The sequence below is a fragment of the Protomyctophum bolini genome, assembly GCF_963924005.1.
Source record: "Protomyctophum bolini genome assembly, chromosome: 4".
Classification (NCBI taxonomy): Eukaryota; Metazoa; Chordata; class Actinopteri; order Myctophiformes; family Myctophidae; genus Protomyctophum; species Protomyctophum bolini.
The window spans coordinates 51,343,114-51,364,245 of record NC_137865.1 but is presented as its reverse complement, the minus strand read 5'-3'; the positions used below and the strand labels follow the sequence as shown (position 1 = coordinate 51,364,245).

The following is a 21,132-nucleotide window of genomic DNA, read 5'->3' as shown; positions in this document are numbered from 1 at the left end:
AGCTGTGCCTTCTCAGTGAGGGCCAGCGTGGCTGCTTCTCGTCTGACCTCTGTTGGAGTGATTCCACCGAGAACAGGCAGACAGTTTGTTTGGGGTGGCCCATCCGGTGTTGAGGGCAGCATCCAGCTTCTTGACATGAGAGCTACGGCTCCAGACTGGGACACAGTACTCGGGTCGTCTGCATAGCCATACTTCATTGATGTTGTTGCAGGGAGGTCGTGGATGTAGCTGAACAGCAGTTACTGGTGTGGAACCAAAAAGCTTCACAAACATGGAAAAAAAATCTAGTTTTCAACCTTTTTAATCTAGTTTATTTTCAAATAAATTAGTTTTTACTGTTTTGTGAAGCAACTTTGGGTACCTTGAAAAGTGCTATATAAATTGTATGTATTATAAAAAAACAGACGCAGCAATTGTCGCCACACATTCCTATTGGCAGCAGCAACAAGTGAGTGATGTGCAAAGCCATTCATAGACTATAACCACCATGTCTTCATTCCAGATGCTGTGCGGCTCAACCGGAGCCCCTACAGGTGGACATCTGCAATTCTCGCTGTCCATGGATGAATCTGCATGGGGGGCTCTGAAGGCGGCTCAAAGTAAGAAACCACTTAGACTTTTCTATTACTGCGAGTGGTATGGTCGGCTTCTGTTTTAAGTGTTCTCTTTACATTTTGTGTATGATGTGAAAGGACACAATGTACATATATCTGGCTCTTGGTCACTTAAAAATTCATCTTTCGTTCTTTCTTTCTTAGGGTGGATGGGTCGAGGTAGACGTCGTGGAAGGACAGAGATCTGTTCCAAAGCTTCCCTCCCGGGAGTTTCCTCTGAGGACTTCTGATGAGCTGTGAGTAGGAATATTTCTTGTTAGGATGGATATCTGTTGTACTGTTATGGTACAAAGTATAGCATGGCAGTATGATTCCTCCTAGTGGCACTGGTTGAATGTCTGTCAGCTCTCCAAGCTAATCAAAGTCTTAATGACACTTTTTTTAAACCACTTCAACCCCAGCATCTCTATTCTGGGGTCAAATTAGCAGATCAAATTAGCAGATCTACAAGCTCACACCGCATTGCAACGTGTTGTGAGCTTGTAGATCTGCTATGTTTGGCAAATCAATTTGTGTAGAGTGAAATCTGAGCATATACCAAATGGTCTCTTTAAAGGTCTATTTTATCAAATCTTTAGAGTGTTTAAGTGGTTCTGAATATGCAGCTCAACAAAAGCTAATTTGGTCTTTATTTCTTTCTGTTTTAGGACGGAGAACTGTGTAGATGCCGGAGGACTTCGGACCTGGGCCTGCCCGGTGAGGAACCGCACAGTAAGAACCGCTCTAGGCCTTTCACGATTATGAGGTTTCTTTTTACTGGACGATTATTGTCGCTCAAAAAAATTGCAATTAAGTGCGGCACAGGTGGTGGTCTTTCCCTTGACGCTGTCAGGTGTTGTTTAAAGGACAGTGTTCTGTCCAGCTTCACCGCAAGATATGATGGGGAGGAGTGGGACTGTAAAAATATACAATTGACACCACTGCTATCACCGAAGAGCACACCCTATGACCCTAATTGATCACGTCTAGGAATTTCAACAATTTAGGCAGTTCTCACATCCAGAGTGACTTACAGTAAGCAACAACACATAGTAATATATCAAATTCATAAACAATTGTCATCAAGAATAAGAAGTATAGACTATCCAGACTATTGGCAGCAACAACAAGGGAGTGATGTGCGAAGCTCTTTTCTATGAAGCCATTCATAGACTATAACGGCCATGTCTTTCTTCCAGATGTACTGCAGGTCTCTCCAGGAATCTGCATTCCTCTGAAGACTCAAAGTAAGACCCTGTTAGGCCTGTCAAAAAGAACCCTAACTGAAACGTTTATTACTGTAAGTGATATGTTTAGCTTCTGTTTAAATGTTCTCTATAAATAAGTTTTATGTATATATGTTGTGACAGGATAGAATATATATCTGGCTCTTGGTCACTCTAATCAATCTTTCTTTGTTAGGATGAAGATCGCGGTAGACGTCGCTGGAACGTGGCTGCTGGACAGGGAGTGCACACACACACACACACACACACACACACACACACACACACACACACACAGAAAGGCTAATTTGGTGTGTGTTTTTTTCTTTGTTAGAATGGAGATATCGATAGACGATCTGATGTTCCCTGGACAGAGATCCGTTCCAAAGCTCCCCCCCCCGGGGCTTCCTCAGAGGACTCTGATGAGCTGTGAGTAGGAATAGTTCTTGCTTGTTTCTGAGGATGGATAACTGCTTTTGAACTGTTATGGTACGAAGAATGGCATCATTTACAGTAATCCAAATGTTTTAAATATTTTAGGATAAATCTAAATGACTCTGCACAATAGTTTGAGAGTCAATATCTCATATCATGAGCGTGCCTCTTGGTCTTTGTAACAACTTGAATACAAATTACAAAAGATGTTGAGGACTGTACATGTGTTGATGCCTCCTAGTGGCTCTCTGGTTGAATGTCTGTCAGCTTTCCAAGCTAATCAAAGTCTTAATGACACTTTTGCTAACCACTTCAACCCCAGCATCCCTATTCCGTTCAGCAAAAATAGCAGATCTACAAGCTCACACTGCAACGTGTTGTGAGCTTGTAGAGCTAATGGTTTCTTTCTTTCTCTCTCAGGATGGAGATCATAGACACAGCTGGAGGCTGGAGCCTCTAGAGATGGAGATCTGCAGGTCTGTCCATGGATGGGAGGACGGAGGACGGAGATCTGGGTAGACGCTGGAGGACTTCGGACCTGCGCCTTCTCAGTGAGGAACTCAACGGTACGAACCGCTTTAGGGTTAGGGCTTTTTTAAGCTTCGTAAAAAGCCAATAATCGTCCGTTGCCGATAATTGGTCGATCCCTATTCTTAAACGTTACTGTAAGTGCATGTGTATGTTGTGACAGGACACGCACGCACACAGCAAAGCTAATTTGGGGTGTGTGTCTTTCGTTCTTTGTTAGAATGGAGATCTCAGCCGATGCCCGAGATCCGAAGCTTTCCCCGGGTGTTTCCGCTGAGGACTTCTGGGTCGCTGGGAGGCTCGGACGGAGCTAGAAGGTTCGGTACATGCCACTGGAACCTGTTTAGGCCTGTCAGAATTTAAGGTTTTATAATGACCGATTTAATTGTCGCTCAAATAAATTACAAGTAACAATTTAATTGCGTCATACTAACATTCTAAATAAAACTTTGGCTTTGTAGGCTTTGTAAACAAAAAGCTGCACATGGCATAATTCAATAACTTTATACACTAAAAAAAGAAGTAAATTACAAAGTGACACATTTAGAGCTTGTAGATCGGTTGCTTGCATTATTTATTTAAAATGTTTGACAATATGAACATTTTCAACATGGAGACGATTATGACTAATCTCTAAAAAAGTATCTCAAATACTTGGCGATTAGGTAATTGTGACAGGCCTAAATCCTTCTAGTTGTGTTTTTTTATATCATGTTCTGTAATCAGTTAGGGTTGACTATAGACTTTTTTTAGGAACAAGATCATCATGCCGGTGAAGAGCACGTTTCTAGCCGAGGGAGCAACTATTTCTGATCACCTTTGGAGTTACATCAAAGCAAGGTAACTATACAACACACGCACACACACTATGATCATGACATGACATCAGCTTGTGACTGCAACTTGTTCCTGTTCGCAGATGACTCGGCACTGCTAGTCTCGGACAGGAACAAACTGCAGGTTGAAAAGGCCCTCAGCTCTGAACTCGGTAGAATCTGCACCTGGCTCGCTGATAACAAACTATCTTTACACCTGGGAAAAACTGAATCCATTCTCTTTGGATCTAATAGTAATCTCAGCAAGGCAAATGGCTTCTTGGTTAGAGTTGGTGACAATGTTATCACACGTAAAGATGAAATTACCTACCTAGGTTCCATCCTGGAGGCTAATCTTTCCGGTGATAAAATGGCCACCAACGTAATCAAAAAAGTCAACCAAAGAACAAGATTCCTTTACAGGATCTCCTCACTGGTCAACAAAAACACCTTGAAGACCTTAACAGGAGCCCTCGTACAAGGTTTATTTGACTATGCATGCACCTCCTGGTACCACAGCACCTCAAAGGCCCTTAAAACTAGGCTCCAGACCTCCCAAAACAAACTGGTTAGGCTCCTACTTGGCCTCACCCCCCGAAACTACCTCACTCCTGCCCACTTTGACAGGCTGGAATGGCTTAGGGTCGACGACAGAGTACAGCATCTTGCAATGGGTCTGGTCCACAAGATTCGATACACCACCAAGATACCCATGTACCTGTCTAAATACTTCCTTAATGTAAACGAAGTCCACACCCACAACACCAGAGGGAGTGCAACGAACCATGTACAACCCAGATTCGGCACAAACAAGGGACTAAATTATTTTCACTCCTATGCCACCAAAATGTGGAACGCCCTACCAACAGTCATTAAGACATGTGAATCCCTTGACTCCCTTTTTCCCCTCACTGTATACGTTTATTTTCCCTTTTTACCTCCTTTATGATGAATTCCAGTTCTGTTCTTTGACTATATAGAAGTGTCTTATTTGTACGTCTCTAAATGTTTTGATGAATTGAACATGGTGGACCCTCTTGTGAACAAGTGTAATACTTAATTGGGTCGTCCACTTACAGTTAACAGTCTTTGTATTGAGTTTGTGCTTGACATGTACTGTAATTCTGCAAACTGTTAATAAATATTTCAATCAATATTGTTTTATGAACAAAGTAGTAATGAGCATTTCTTTCTTTTCTTTAGGACGTTGCTGGTCTCCTGTGTGGCTCCATCTGGAGGTCACCAGGGTTCTGAGTCACTCAGATCCTGACTGGTAGTGGTGATATGTAGATGTGATCAATCAGGGCTCTTTGAAAATAATAAACTATATAATAATAAACCAATATAAATAACTAGATAATAATATAAATAAATGGATAAAACGAACGATAAAAAAATAGATTATAGTAAAATAAAAGTAAATTAAAATAGTAAAATAAAAGTAAATAAAAATTAGTAATACATAAAATAAAATTAGTAATGGATAAAATAAATATAATTAGTAATATAGACAATACATAAAATAAATAAAAATATCAATATAGTAATGCATAAAATTAGTAATAACAGTAATACATAAAATAAATAAATGCATAAAAATAAAAATAGTAATAACAGTAATACATAAAACAAATACAATTTGTAATGCATGAAGTAAAATGAGTAATAACATAGTAATACATAAAATAAATACCATTAGTAATATAGTTATACATAAAATTAGTAATAACATAGTAATATATAAAATACAATTAATACATAAAATAAATTCAATTACTTTGTTGTTGTTATAGAATGACTTAAACAAACAAAAAATATCAATCACATCTACATATCACAACCGGGCTATATTGCCAGCAGTCAGATGGACTGTAGACGCACTACAGCTGTCACAATGTGATATACTGTGTTTTGACCCAACTGGCCTCGAAGGAGAGGCGAGCATGGAGCCGGACATCTGATGATACACGAGAGAAGACGCCATAGTCAAAAAAAATTGTAATAAAAGTAATATGTTTCATGTTGATTGTAATTTATGCATGATGCCATATATCTGTAAATATTCATTATTTTCTTGTTAATAAATTATTGCATTTATTCCCGGGTGTCCGTTATGGGTCCATTACCCTTAGATCAAATGGTTCATAACAAGGATGAGGAATAGTTAGACCATCTAAAACCTAGCCGAAGGTTTTCTGAAAACCTTCAAATTCTTATTAAAACAATAAATAAAGGATGTAGACGGGTGGATCCCGGCATGAATGGTATAACGTATAGGTTTCACCAGGTCTAAATGGGCTAAAAGGAGGCCTCAGGTCTTCAAATGAAGTGTGGAAAGCTGAAGGAGGTGATGGACCTCAATGTAAACAAGTCTTTAATAATGCTTTTCTGGGTTTTATCAGAGCTTGTGTTGAACTGGGGCTCTTTCTTCAAACTGTTAATGACTGTCACTTTTAGGCCAACACTTCCCTCTAGTGGTTACTCGGAGTAATGACAGCCTTACGCGTTTCAGATTTAATAAATACAGTAATACTACACAGTACATACCAGTGGCGTCAACTCCGTGGGTTCAGAGGCGCGACTGAACCCCCTGGCATTTTGGCAAAGAAACATTTTGGGATTTGTTTATAAACATTTGGGATTTGTTTACAAACATTTGGGATTTGTTTATAAACATTTGGGATTTGTAAGTCTCATGGGGGGGGGGGGTAGGACCACTACCAGTTGGCCTGTAGTAAGTCTCATGGTCGGGGGGGTAGGACCAAGTCTCATGGGATTTGTTTATAAACATTATAACCTATCATAACCCATCATAACCTGCTGCAAATATGTTTGTTTTCTTTAACCAGGCAGAACAAATAATGTAATAAAATATAATTTAACAATCTAATTAGATCTAGTTTACAACTAGTTATTAGTTAATACAATAAATAATAGACGATGTGTTTCTTAAATAAATATAATTTAAAATGTATTAATTAATTGAACTACCGGTAGTTTGTATTATTATTATTATATATTATTATATATTAAATATTAAACAAAATTGTATTAACTTAGAACAACTAGTTATAAGTTAATACAATAAATAATACTAGACTATGTTTATTTTCTTAAACCAGGCAGAACAAATGTAATAAAATATTAATTAATGGATCTATTTTAATAGGACAATTAGTTATTTTTTATTATTAATCAATAATTTAATCAATGCAATTCCTCCGGAAAGCCCAAAATACCGTCTTAGAAATAAGAGTGCGGGATACAGGCCCCAAATTGGCCGTGATAACCAGTTATTCAACACAGAGCACACTAGCCAACAACAGAATAAAAAGGAATTTTGAGAACCGAACGGACGATCTTCTAAAAGATTAAATTATATCAGCCTACAGAAAAAAATAAAAACCTTAAAGATTATCTAGTACACAGCAAGCTAAAAGAAATCAACACACCAAAACGCCAGGGACCAGAATACTTCAAACCCAAACAATTAGTAAAAAATAGAACCACAAAACGCGTCTTAGAGATTAAACAACAAATAACAGCCAGAACCAGCAACTGCATTTATTTAATCACATGTGTCAATGTGGTTTACAATATGTCGGAGAGACAGGTAAAACAATAGGTACTAGGCTGGGACGACACAGATACAATATTAACAATGCCAAAAAGACAACCACAAGATTGGTGCAACATTTCATGGCTCACGGCATTGAAGCTCTAAAATGCGCTGGACTTCAACACAATCCTAACTGGACAGTAGGACAAAGACGTTTTAATGAAAAACAGTGGATTAAGAATCTCAACACGGATTTTCCTGGAGGCTTAAACATGCCTAAAATCAGATCTTGAACACTACAAAACTTAAACTCAGGATTAAACTGGAGAAATCTAAAAGTGATTGGATCAGACTTCCTTCGGATACATGGCGAATGCATTTATTCCTTGCATTGTGCCTACACATGTTGCGACCTGCGGTCGCAACATGTGTAGGCACAGTGCACTGAAGTCTTTTAATTCCCCCCCTCACAAATTCCAGATTATCTTAACAAAAGGTGACTGCCCTTGCATGCAGCTGCCCTGACTATTAACCCATTCTGACCTGAGGTCGAGCAGATCTGGCGCGCTACGAGCATGTAGGTCTGCTATTTTTTTTTTTAAATCAAAGAACGACTGACATTTTTAGAATCTGATCTCAGGTCAGAATGGGTTATAATCAGACCAGTGTGTGTCCCAGTGGAAACCTCGTATGAATCTGATCTCAGGTCAGAATGGATTAATGAGGACGGGTCTCGGGAGTCGCGGCCATGAGGCAGATCCCCAGATATGGAGCCGTCCACTTTATCTCAGCGCCGCGCGGTTAGAAGACAGTGATTTAGCACCGGGTGGTCTCGGCAGGGAAAAGGTCAGAGTATCTTATCCGTGTAGCTACCGTCCACACCTCAGGAAGGACCTCCCCTGTACTGTATAATATACAGTATAGGCTATATACTCGACTAAAAACATTAATCTAATTAATCAGAGGCTTTGTAGTTAATTAATCTAGATTAATCGCATTTTAATCGCATATCAATATTCAACCTGAGAACAGCGAGAAACCTTTTTTTTTAATGTTTTTTGGTATCCCAGTGAATCAATGAATAGTGACTACAGGATACCACTCATTTTCAACATTTTACTGTCATTAATATACCTGTTGTGGAAATAATAATAAAAAGTCACCCCATTCTGTGTTGCCTAGAACTGGAGGTCTGAAAAAAAAATGTAGTAACAGTAACAAGTACATCTCAGTGACATCACAAAGCTGTACTTACTTCATATTGTTACTGTTTTTTGTCAGACCTCCAGTTCTAGGCAACACAAAATGGGGTGACTTTTTATTATTTCCAGTTTTCAGTACTACAGAAAAGCGCCCAGTGAGAAACGTTCCGCGGTGAAAATAAAGGTGTGATTAATTTATCTGTAGTTAATCGCGATTAATTTTTCTGTAGTTAATTAATCTAAATTAATCGCAATTAGTCCCGGCCCTAATATACATATATATATATATATATATATATATATATATATATATATATATATATATATATGGATATATGTGTATATCCTCCCAGAGACTAACGGGGGCTCACTCTGTATGCAATGCTCCGCCACGATAACATTAACCCATTTTGGGGCGCCGGGAACCCCTTTTGGTGTTTTAAACATTAATAGCCCTTACCCGTTGTGACATATTTTTGGAAAAAATTATTTCATACAACTTAACTTAAAAACAAATCTGAACTATCCCTTTAAGTCAAAGTTCTGATTGTTATATCGGTACATGTTGCATTGTGTTGTGATGGAGTACAGTGGGTCAGTGTGCCTCATAAATGTAAATAAAATAACCCTGAAATGTAGTGTAGAGAACATATTGTGTTTTGTGTATAGTTGCACCATGTGGTCATCCATTTTATGTTGAAGAAATTACAAGGTTTGATCACCGGGGGGCGCTGTGGGGGAAAAAGGATGTGAGCAATAGTTCCATTTCCAGGATGTGAGGAGCCAGGAAGCTATAAAGGTACAGGAAGTGAGGCGCCGTGCCTGTATGGGTTCCATTTTGGGGCAGTGTCAGTGTTTGGTTGTTGTTGTAACTGTTTGTCAAACACACTCTTTTTAACCCATTCTGGACGGGAACCCCTTTTAGGTGTTAGCATTATGTTATGCTTTAGCTATTGGAAAAATAGCAGATCTACAAGCTCATACGACTGACATAGAACCACTGACACATAGAAACATAGCTTTTTTTTCAGAAAACTGTCAGGATGTAGAAGACATTTTTTTAGAATCTGATCTCAGGTCAGAATGGGTCAAGCCAACACTAAGCTATAAATCAGATCTGAAATCAAACCAGTTTGACCTGAAGGACTTTAGTTTAGTGGGAGAGAGGACGTTTGGCCGGACATTTTCTGAGGCTTTAACAAAACACTCTCACAGTGTTTGTGATGAAAGGAACCGGCTGAGGACTCTCCTGGTGTGAAGGTTGGGTGAGCAGGATTCTTTTTCTTTGTTCAGTGAGTGACACGTTGTCTCTTTGATGCATTGTCTTTCTGATGCATTGTCTTTTTGATGCGTATGTCTTTCTGATGCGTTGTCTTTCTGATGCGTTGTCTTTTTGTTGCATTGTCTTTTTGATGCGTTGTCTTTCTGATGCGTTGTCTTTCTGATGCGTTGTCTTTCTGATGCATTGTCTTTTTGTTGCATTGTCTTTTTGATGCGTTGTCTTTCTGATGCGTTGTCTTTCTGATGCGTTGTCTTTCTGATGCATTGTCTTTTTGTTGCATTGTCTTTTTGTTGCATTGTCTCTTTGATGCATTGTCTCGTTGATGCATTGTCTTTTTGATTCGTAACTTTCACATAACGATGGGTGGACCAGTGTAGAAACACAGGGAAGGTTGCCGTATATTAGATCAGTCGATGGGTGGCTCTTCTCTTCCAAGACAGATTCTGCTCTCTCATTAGAAGGCGGATGTAAAAGTGCCATCCAACCGTTTCTCTAGTTTCTTTGAAAGTGTCCATGTCTCGGAGCCATAGAGTAGAATCGGCTCAACGGGGTCGTCCTCAGTATTTTTTTTACTTTGAACGTCTTACTAAGCTGGGATGACCAGATCTCCTGCATGTCATTGCAGGCTGACCAGGCCATACGTATCCCTTACAGGGAATACAAGATCATTACAGACTTGGGTTCACGGTACAGGTCATCGTCAAATATTTTTCTGTCAGGTTGACATATCCGATGGGTGAAAATTATACAGTTATTGTGAAATGAAACACTTAAAATATACTGGCACGAAAGCTTTAGGTTTGAAAAGCTATGGGGTGAAATAATTGGCATGATTGACATAACAAAATAATGGGAGTATCCATATTTTAACCCATTCTGAACGGGAACCCCTTTTGGTGTTTTAAGCATTATGTTTTACTTAAGCTATTTCTTTCAAAAATAGCAGATCTACAAGCTCACAGCGCGGCACAGAGTGCCGTGCTATGAGCTTGTAGGTCTGCGACCTAAATCCACCTAAATCGTCTAAATGGGTTAATAAGGAAGCCATAGTGTTACACCACACTAGTGTGGTGTAACACCACACTAGTGTGGTGTTACGTCATTCTCGTCATTCTGTAATGGTCTATCTCTGGTCTGTCTAACACACCGGGTGGCCAAAGACTGAGCAACGGTCCCAGGCTTGTTAGTGCTGTATGGATAGTTGTGACCTTTTCCACGCAGCCTACAGGCACTAAATCACCGTCTCTGCCCTAGAAACTCTCCGTAGGCTGAGATTAACCCATTCAGACCCGAGGACCATTTGTCCAGAGATCTATAAATCATCATGTTTCTGTGTCATTTTGGTGCTCAACCTTTTTCATCTCAAGGTCCCCAGAAATCTCTGTATTTGGCCCGCCGACACACTCATCTGAATACAATGTTGTTCCAGGGACCCGCCCAGAAGCAAAGATTCGAGTTAAAAACGTTCGCTCTGAAAGAATATATATTTTAAAAAGATTTGCGCCACATTTTCACGATTTTTCAAAAATAGCAGAACTACAAGCTCGTAGCGTGGCACGAGGTGCCGCGCTATGAGCTTGTAGATCTGCTATAGTTCCACACTCACTACGAGCTTGTAGGTCTGCTATTTTTGAAAATTCGAAGAACCACTGACATAGAAACATAGCTTTTTCAGAAAACTGTCAGGATGTAGAAGACATTTGTAGAATCTGATCTCAGGTCAGAATGGATACATCCTGAAACTTTTCCGATAAATCAATATGTTTCTATATCAGCGGTGCTCAACATTTCATGTCAAGGACCCCCATAAATATATGTAATTGGCCGCCGACCCCCATCTGACAATATGTTGTTCCAGGGACCTTCCAGAAGCAAAAGATTTGAGTCAAAAAGTTCACTCTGAAACGTGAAAGTGTCGTTCAATGAAGCATAACATTTGGTTAAAGTATCTATATTACGTTTGTCAATGTTGGCAAATCTTTTGAGTGTAATTTTTTTTTTACAGAAAAGCTAAAACTGGTGCTAAATTTGACAGCAGAAGTTTGCTTTCCTTTGCTAGAACCAGTTCTCCCCTTTTCTAACTTATGTTCATATAAATGGTCTTTCTTATTAATATTTAATATCAGATGGCACCGTTTCTGTCTGCTCACTCTGTGTCTCAGAGTGACAGCATCGGTATAGATGGGTTTGGTCGTTTCAAACCAGATTTCAACTTCTTTTTTTTTTATATATATATATTTTTTATCCCACGATTTTGTAACCCATTTTCCACCCCTGTGTCAATCATCTAATGTGATCCTGGGCTCTACACACCCTCCACCAACCTAGTCCCCATATATGGGGGACAAGGGGAGACCAACGGACTTGACCTCATGCTTCCTTCATGCCTGAGTGTCCAAGTTGCTCCTTTACACCTGACAGGGGGGAGTTTCCCTGGTTGGACGTCATAGCGCGTGGATTCGTGGAAGGAACACGTTATTCCAACCAGTTCCTTTGCCCTCCATCAGGCGCCCCGGCTGGCCAGGGGGAGGCAGTTCAGTGACCAGGATTTCAACTTGTTTTTGAGGGGCTATATTCAGCTATTATAGTTAAGCAGATGTGTCGAATAGCCTATTCAGTATTTTAGTCCGACGTAATTTTGTAGTCCTACGTTACGTCTGGGTCCAAGTAGCACCAGCTCCCGTTCCGCATCTCATTGTAAATAGAATTATCTAAACGCGTGAATATTTTTACAATGACGTTCATTTTTAGAAAGGAAGCCATTGAGGGTTAAAATGGGTCTTAATGCGTCCGACTCGAGTAGAATTATTCATTTTTTGTTCAAGTGTCCACGACAACAAAAAGATATGATGTGGAGACATCATGAAGACTATTATTACCAGTAAGACGCGCAAACGCGGGAAGCGAACGCAGCTGAGACCCTGCAGATCATGTCTGTCTGTCTGTCCCGCTGTTACTGTATATGTGGACCTGTCCCCTTTTGTGCCCATATATGGAGCTGAGTGGACCTGTCCCCATTTGTGCCCATATATGGAGCTGAGTGATTGCTGATGCAACACACTCCATATTTGGATAGCGGGACAGACACACGGACAGACAGACAGACAGACAGACATATCTGCTAGGTCTCATAGTAAGTGCTCACTGCGTTCGCAATCATTATTATTGAAGGCGGTAACAGTCCATTTGCTCAGTACAATATTCCGGGGGCATATTTAGAATGTGTGCAGGCTTGAGTATGTTGAATCTAGTTTGCAATTAATGATGATTTAGTTGACACAATAAAATAAGATGGCGATAGTATCCAGTGTGGGCCAGACGGCCTGTCACAGCCAGATTTGGGAGAGCAGCACAGCTTTGTTGTTGCGAGGAAAGGAAAGCAGGTAAAATGAGACTTTCGTGGTTGTTTTCGTCTCAGATTTAGTCCGACGGAGCGTCACAGTATAACTCTATATAGGGACACAAAAGCGACACAAAAGTAGGACCCGGAAGTATCTCAGGAGGGGGCGCTCACGTCACAGCTAAAATACTGAAGTATCTCAGGAGGGGGCGCTCACGTCACAGCTAAAATACTGAAGTATCTCAGGAGGGGGCGCTCACGTCCACAGCTAAAATACTGAAGTATCTCAGGAGGGGGCGCTCACGTCCACAGCTAAAATACTGAAGTATCTCAGGAGGGGGCGCTCACGTCACAGCTAAAATACTGAAGTATCTCAGGAGGGGGCGCTCACGTCCACAGCTAAAATACTGAAGTATCTCAGGAGGGGGCGCTCACGTCCACAGCTAAAATACTGAAGTATCTCAGGAGGGGGCGCTCACGTCCACAGCTAAAATACTGAAGTATCTCAGGAGGGGGCGCTCACGTCACAGCTAAAATACTGAAGTATCTCAGGAGGGGGCGCTCACGTCCACAGCTAAAATACTGAAGTATCTCAGGAGGGGGCGCTCACGTCCACAGCTAAAATACTGAAGTATCTCAGGAGGGGGCGCTCACGTCCACAGCTAAAATACTGAAGTATCTCAGGAGGGGGCGCTCACGTCACAGCTAAAATACTGAAGTATCTCAGGAGGGGGCGCTCACGTCCACAGCTAAAATACTGAAGTATCTCAGGAGGGGGCGCTCACGTCCACAGCTAAAATACTGAAGTATCTCAGGAGGGGGCGCTCACGTCCACAGCTAAAATACTGAAGTATCTCAGGAGGGGGCGCTCACGTCACAGCTAAAATACTGAAGTATCTCAGGAGGGGGCGCTCACGTCACAGCTAAAATACTGAAGTATCTCAGGAGGGGGCGCTCACGTCACAGCTAAAATACTGAAGTATCTCAGGAGGGGGCGCTCACGTCACGGCTGAAATACTGAAGTATCTCAGGAGGGGGCGCTCACGTCACGGCTGAAATACTGAAGTATCTCAGGAGGGGGCGCTCACGTCACAGCTAAAATACTGAAGTATCTCAGGAGGGGGCGCTCACGTCACAGCTAAAATACTGAAGTATCTCAGGAGGGGGCGCTCACGTCACGGCTGAAATACTGAAGTATCTCAGGAGGGGGCGCTCACGTCACAGCTAAAATACTGAAGTATCTCAGGAGGGGGCGCTCACGTCACAGCTAAAATACTGAAGTATCTCAGGAGGGGGCGCTCACGTCCACAGCTAAAATACTGAAGTATCTCAGGAGGGGGCGCTCACGTCCACAGCTAAAATACTGAAGTATCTCAGGAGGGGGCGCTCACGTCACAGCTAAAATACTGAATAGGCTTAGCTGGAGATCACCCTCTGTCGAACTCTCCTTGGAAAGCCAAGCCTTTTTAAAGTCAGATGTTGACAGCTTCACTGTTCAGCGAGTGCAGTCTGTGGCATAATAATAATATGAGGCAACTACACTTGCAACCCTGCAACGTACTGTAACAATAACTGTTCTATACAGCCAAGTGTTATGTGCAGTGTAAGGCCCGGGAGGCGAGGTACGGTACGGTATAGGACCATGGAAACACAGGCAGCTCGTTATACGTCATTAATTAGCTTTGATGTAAACGTCTTCAGTCGACTCTTAATGCATTCAGGACGGTGTTGTAAGCATATATACCGTACTTTAGCTGTTGGAAAATAGCAGATCTACAAGCTCGTAGCGCGGCACTCGGTGGCGCGCTACGAGATTGCAGGTCTGCTATTTTCTTTTAATCGTGATATAATAAAATATATATATACATATATATATATTTTTACTCAAGTCTTTGCTTCTGGGGAGTCCCCCTGGCTGGAACTACATATTTTCAGATGTAACCGTATATTTTTTTGGGGGTCCTTGACATGAAAATGTTTGAGAACGACTGACATAGAAACATTTCAGGAAACAAACGGTCATGATTTTAGAAGACGTTACTTTGTAGAATCGTCCTCGGGTCTAAATGTGTTAAAACAAGCCATAACCCTTAATTCTGTTGGATGGCGCTGGGATGCCCTAAACCACAGGAGGAGATCTTGAAGGGTATAAACTAAAGCATAGAGTATTAAAAGGATAGAGACTAAACTGGCGCGAAGCTCCGCCCCCTCCGCTATTCATGTCAGTGGAAGTTGCTCAGTGGCGTTTTGAAGCACCCGGAAGTACCGTCTATTTCCGAAGTGCAGCTGGGCTTTAACATTGGGCGCTCGGTTGCACGGGGTTTCTTCGTCAAGAATCCACGGGTCCGCCTGCAGTCCTTCCTCTTACCACTAGGGCCCAGCGCTTCAACATTGGAGTGCCTTGCTGGCCCCTTGGTATAAAGCCAGGTCTTCATCACTGAAATGGGCCCCATTTTGCCGTCTGTCTCCACCTGAAATTAGGCCAGAAACGTTGTCTTTTGAATAGTTTTTAAATTTTGTTTTAGTCACATAATCACATCACCACTTCAACCCTGTATACATTTCGGCCATTTGGAAAATAGCCGATCTACAAGCTCACAATGCGTCGCAATGAGACACATTGTGCAGCTTGTGGATCGGCTATCTTCAATAGATTTTGTACACATTTTGGAACTTGTGAAAAGGTTCTTGTGACTTTAGTGTGGCGTGCGTGCGTCCCTCCTGCTGGGGGCGGGGCTGTGGGCGGGGCTTCCTGCTGGGGGCGGGGCTGCCTCCACATCCTCTCCTCTCCTCCCCTCCCCTCTCTGGGGGGGTCTCTGTGGGGTCGTGCAGCTCTCCTCTCCTCTCCTCTCCTCTCCTCTCCTCTCCTCTCCTCTCCTCTCCTCTCCTCTCCCCTCCCCTCCCCTCCCCTCCCCTCCCCTCCCCTCCCCTCCTCTCCCCTCCTCTCCTCTCCTCTCCTCTCCTCTCCTCTCCTCTCCTCTCCTCTCTTCAGTGTTTGTGGCATGTTTATGATTTTGCTTCTTTGATATAGTGTATCGACCCGGTTGTTCAGCCAACCAACTAACCTGTGGTTCTGACCCACTTCGTGGCCTCATCCGTCACAGGGGGGGGGGGGGGGGGGGGGCTTCCCAGCGACTCACATTAATTTCCCCATGAATCCCAATTCTTCCTCGTGGTTTATAATCATCATCATCATCATTACTACTGACTGTACCTGCTGCTGTTTGAATATTTCATTATAGCATGATAATACCTTAATCCATTAAGACCTGAGAACAGAGTTCTGTACAAAATGTATTTTTAAATCATGACGGTTTTGGTTAAAACCTATAATTCAGTAAGTGGCGCTCAAAGTATTTCAAGTCAAGGACCCCCAAAGAAATGATATATAATTATATAAAATTATATACAATATACATTAACTGTGAAATAATATACATATTCAAATATTTGCGCCAAAGATTTTCACGATTTTAAAAAAATAGCAGACCTATACAAAGCTCGTAGCGCGCCACTGGGTTCCGCGCTACGAGCTTTGTAGATCTGCTATTTTTGCAACAGCTATAAAGTACATAACGCTTTAAAACACCCAAAAGCGGTTAATTCTCTCCCGTCTTGAATGTGTTAACTATGCCATATAGGACATGATTTATCCCATTCTGGGCGGGAACCCCCTTTTGGTGTTTCACATGTTAATAGCAGATCTACAAGCTCATAGCGCGGCACCGAGTGCCGCGCTATGAGCTTGTAGATCTGCTACTTTTTTTTTTTAATCGTGAAAATGTGGCACAAATCTTTCACAGATAATGTTTTAACTCAAACCATTGCTTCTGGGAGTGGGGGTCCCTGGAACAACATATTTTCAGATGGGGGGGGGGGGGGTCATATAATTCTGGGGGTGCTTGACGTGAAAAAGGTTGAGAACGACTGACATATATAGAAACATGGGGTTTATCAGAAAACTGTGGGCCTCAGATCTAAATGATTTATTATACAGGTCACGGTTAGGTATAACGTTCCTCTACAGCCCTCCGTAGGAACGCTGGAGGCTCAAAGCGCTCAGTGGAACTTGAACCACAACATGTTGGAGCGTCGCTCGCTTTCACAAGATGAATTATTATATCCCATGTTGGGGGGGAATGGAGAGCAAATAGAATCATTAATTATTATGTGCGTGCACGCGTGCGAGTGTCCAATTATTTTATTGAAAATATATATATTTTTTTAAAGAATTGTGTACATTTTAAAACAACCAAACAAAAAAATATATTTAAGACATTCCATAAATAGAATCATTAATTATTATGTGCGTGCACGCGTGCGAGTGTCCAATTATTTTATTGAAAATATATATATTTTTTAAAGAATTGTATACATTTTAAAACAACCAAAAAATAATAATATATAAGACATTCCATAAATAGAATCATTGATTATTAGGAAGTAGTGACACGTTGCACTGCGCAAAAAAAACATGGAATATGGATGTGTTTATATTACAGGAAACTCCCGTTAAACTTCCCAACAAACTGCGGTAAACTCCAGAATTGCACCATCACACCTGTATATTACCGTGTATTAACTGTATATGCTGCTAAACTTGAGGTTTACGGGCAAACTAGAGTGGCCCCTAATTGCCCGTGAACTCCTCTTTTCACGCAGTGTTGTGAGCTTGTAGATCGACTATTTTGCGTCTGAGGGGATTTTGCCTCCTCTCCTCTCCTCTCCTCTCCTCTCCTCTCCTCTCCTCTCCTCTCCCCTCCCCTCCCCTCCCCTCCTCTCCTCTCCTCCCCTCTCTGCAGTCTTGCAGGCTACATTGAAACAGGCTCATGTTTTAAATGGCGAGCTTGTATACTTCTGCCCTCTGGGAGAAGATACGAATCAAAGTGGAAGTAGATACAAAAAAAAAATGGTTTGTAGCATCAGCATCAACTAAGATGCTGAAAGAGGCTCTGAAACAGCTGTAACTGTGAGGATAGATTATCCACATCATGTGTGCTATATGGTGTAAATGTGTTGTGTCTTCCTCTGTAATGTATTTTCTGTTTGTCTTTGATGTTTTATGTGTGGCTGCGGCAGGGGTGAAAGCCCAAGACAAAGGTCCCTTGTGGACAATAATGTTTACCTTGACCTTGATTTGGTTCCATTTTGTACACTCTCAGAGTTAAATTAACATTGATTTTATATACATTGGACATAGTTAATGCCATTACATGCAGGGGGTCCGTAGACTATAAATGCATGTCAAACCGGGGGGTCCTTGAAATTAAACGGGTTGAGAATCACTGCTATAGAGCCGTAACAATCTTCTCTTACGGGGGGTCCCTGGCATATGTTTTCTAACGGGCGTCTGTGGGGCTAATTAGTGTCAATGTGGGGGTCCTTGACATCACAACATTTGGGAACCACCTCCCTCTGAGGCCTCTTTTAGACGGCGACCATCTCCATATAACACGTCAAAGTCCCGTTGCGTTCTCATTTTTTTGGACCATTTACATGAGAACGCACACTTGAATGAACACGCTACAAAGTGCATGCATATATATGCCAGGTCGCTAGGTGGCGCGTGTCCTTGTGGGGTCCGTGTGACGCAGCGCTTATATAAACCATAGACATAAGTCACGCATGCGTAGAACTACTTCCGTCCTTGTTCTACACAAAGTAAACAAACGTCGCGTCCTCATCACACCTCCAGCAAACCGGACTATCCGACATGGTTGTTGTCGTACGTTTCCCCTAGCAACTGACGCATGCCTATGACACCATGTAAAAACGTAGGACACGGGCGAGCCGACCAGAGCTGACGTAAGCCAGCCGTTTCCAGATCCAGCGTTTTGCCTGTTTATAAGGAGACCACAGGAAACGGCGTTCTAAAAGATGTCCACTCTGGGAGGTGGTTTCACTTCGTTGCGTTTTCACCTCCTGTGAACACGGTTCTCGTCTAAATGACAGCAGCAAACGATACTTTATTTTGCCGTTTTTTTATGAACACCATCCTCGTGTAAATAGCACCTGATTCTGTTCACGTCGACCTGTCCGTTAGCGCGCGCCTGCGCGGGAATAAAATGATCCAGGCAGTAATTTTAATTTGAAACAAGGAGCAGGACGTACAGGGAGAGAGAAAGATGAGGAAAATAAAGACGAAGATATAATGAACAAAAAAAATCCAATTAAATGTTTAGCTTGTGAAGGACATGCTGGCTCTGCAGATGTTATACATGCAGTATCCTGTGTGAAAATGTCTGTAACATTCTTTCTATAAGTCTTTCATCCTCTTTATGTTGGGGGGGGGGGGGGGGGGGTGAGAAATTAATTTCGAGCAATTGAATAATTGAGGCTGTAGTGTAGATATTTAATAATAATTGAAGCTGTAGTGCAGATATTTAATAATAATTGAAGCTGTAGTGTAGATATTTTTTAAATGCCGTGCCGTGATCGTTTTCCCTTTTTTAATGCCTTTTCTTTTTTTTTTTGCAGAAGCTCTGCGCCTGAAGTTGCTCTGAAGTATATTATTATTATTATTATTATTATTATTATTATTATTATTATTATTTATATCTTTTCAGTTTAACCCCTTCAGGACGGGAACCCGTTTTGGCCAGTTCTGAGCGTTGATACTTTTTCCGAAAAAATCGCAGATCTACAAGATCGTAGCGCTACGAGCTCGTTATATATAGATCTGCTATGTTTTTGAAAAATCGTGAAAATGTTGCGTGACTCTTTGAATATGATATTATATTCTTTCAGAGAAAACGTTTTTTAACTCAAATCTCATCATACTTTCAGATGGGAGTCGGTGGCCAATTACATTCTATTTATTAAAGGTATATTCAGTGATTTCACTCAAAAAACCTTAGGTTTCGTTTTTGGCTGTGGGACCTAAGCCTTCGTCCAATCAGGATAGAGAGTAAAAAACGAAACCTAAGGTTTTTTGACCCCCAGGGGTTAACTGGGGACAGGGAGGAACTCCTTATATGGTTAGCACACTCTATAGTAGGGAGGATTATCACAACAAAACAAAACAATAAGTGATATTTGAATTAAGTGAAATCACTGACTCTACCTTTAAAGGTCCTTGACATGAGCATGTTTGAGCACCACTGACATAGAAACATGTTTGAGCACCACTGACATAGAAACATGTTTGAGCACCACTGACATAGAAACATGTCTGAGCACCACTGACATAGAAACATGTTTGAGCACCACTGACATAGAAACATGTTTGAGCACCACTGACATAGAAACATGTTTGAGCACCACTGACATAGAAACATGTCTGAGCACCACTGACATAGAAACATGTTTGAGCACCACTGACATAGAAACATGTCTGAGCACCACTGACATAGAAACATGTCTGAGCACCACTGACATAGAAACATGTTTGAGCACCACTGACATAGAAACATGTTTGAGCACCACTGACATAGAAACATGTCTGAGCACCACTGACATAGAAACATGTTTGAGCACCACTGACATAGAAACATGTTTGAGCACCACTGACATAGAAACATGTTTGAGCACCACTGACATAGAAACATTGTTTGAGCACCACTGACATAGAAACATGTCTGAGCACCACTGACATAGAAACATGTTTGAGCACCACTGACATAGAAACATGTTTGAGCACCACTGACATAGAAACATGTTTGAGCACCACTGACATAGAAACATGTTTGAGCACCACTGACATAGAAACATGTTTGAGCACCACTGACATAGAAACATGTCTGAGCACCACTGACATAGAAACATGTCTGAGCACCACTGACATAGAAACATGTTTGAGCACCAACTGACATAGAAACATGTCTGAGCACCACTGACATAGAAACATGTCTGAGCACCACTGACATAGAACATGTCTGAGCACCACTGACATAGAAACATGTTTGAGCACCACTGACATAGAAACATGTTTGAGCACCACTGACATAGAAACATGTCTGAGCACCACTGACATAGAAACATGTCTGAGCACCACTGACATAGAAACATGTTTGAGCACCACTGACATAGAAACATGTTGAGCACCACTGACATAGAAACATGTTTGAGCACCACTGACATAGAAACATGTCTGAGCACCACTGACATAGAAACATGTTTGAGCACCACTGACATAGAAACATGTCTGAGCACC

At 41.5% G+C, this 21,132-nt stretch overlaps 1 protein-coding gene across 1 annotated transcript; it reads left to right on the top strand.

The window, feature by feature from the left end:
- Positions 1-2,047: 2,047 nt before the first annotated feature.
- On the top strand, positions 2,048-5,142 carry LOC308313640 (uncharacterized protein). The gene is made up of 5 exons (XM_080760864.1): positions 2,048-2,248; positions 2,675-2,820; positions 3,003-3,099; positions 3,536-3,622; positions 4,801-5,142. The coding sequence occupies exons 2-5, from the start codon at positions 2,739-2,741 to the stop codon at positions 4,865-4,867; spliced, it is 333 nt and encodes a 110-aa protein (XP_080616990.1). The 5' UTR covers positions 2,048-2,248; positions 2,675-2,738; the 3' UTR covers positions 4,868-5,142.
- Positions 5,143-21,132: the final 15,990 nt, after the last annotated feature.

Coding starts and splice junctions, on each gene's coding strand:
- LOC308313640 (XM_080760864.1), top strand. CDS start 2,739: ATGGATGGGAGGACGGAGGACGGAGATCTGGGTAGACGCTGGAGGACT. Junction 2,821..3,002: donor TCTCAGTGAGGAACTCAACG/GTACGAACCGCT, acceptor GTTCTTTGTTAG/AATGGAGATCTCAGCCGATG. Junction 3,100..3,535: donor GGCTCGGACGGAGCTAGAAG/GTTCGGTACATG, acceptor GACTTTTTTTAG/GAACAAGATCATCATGCCGG.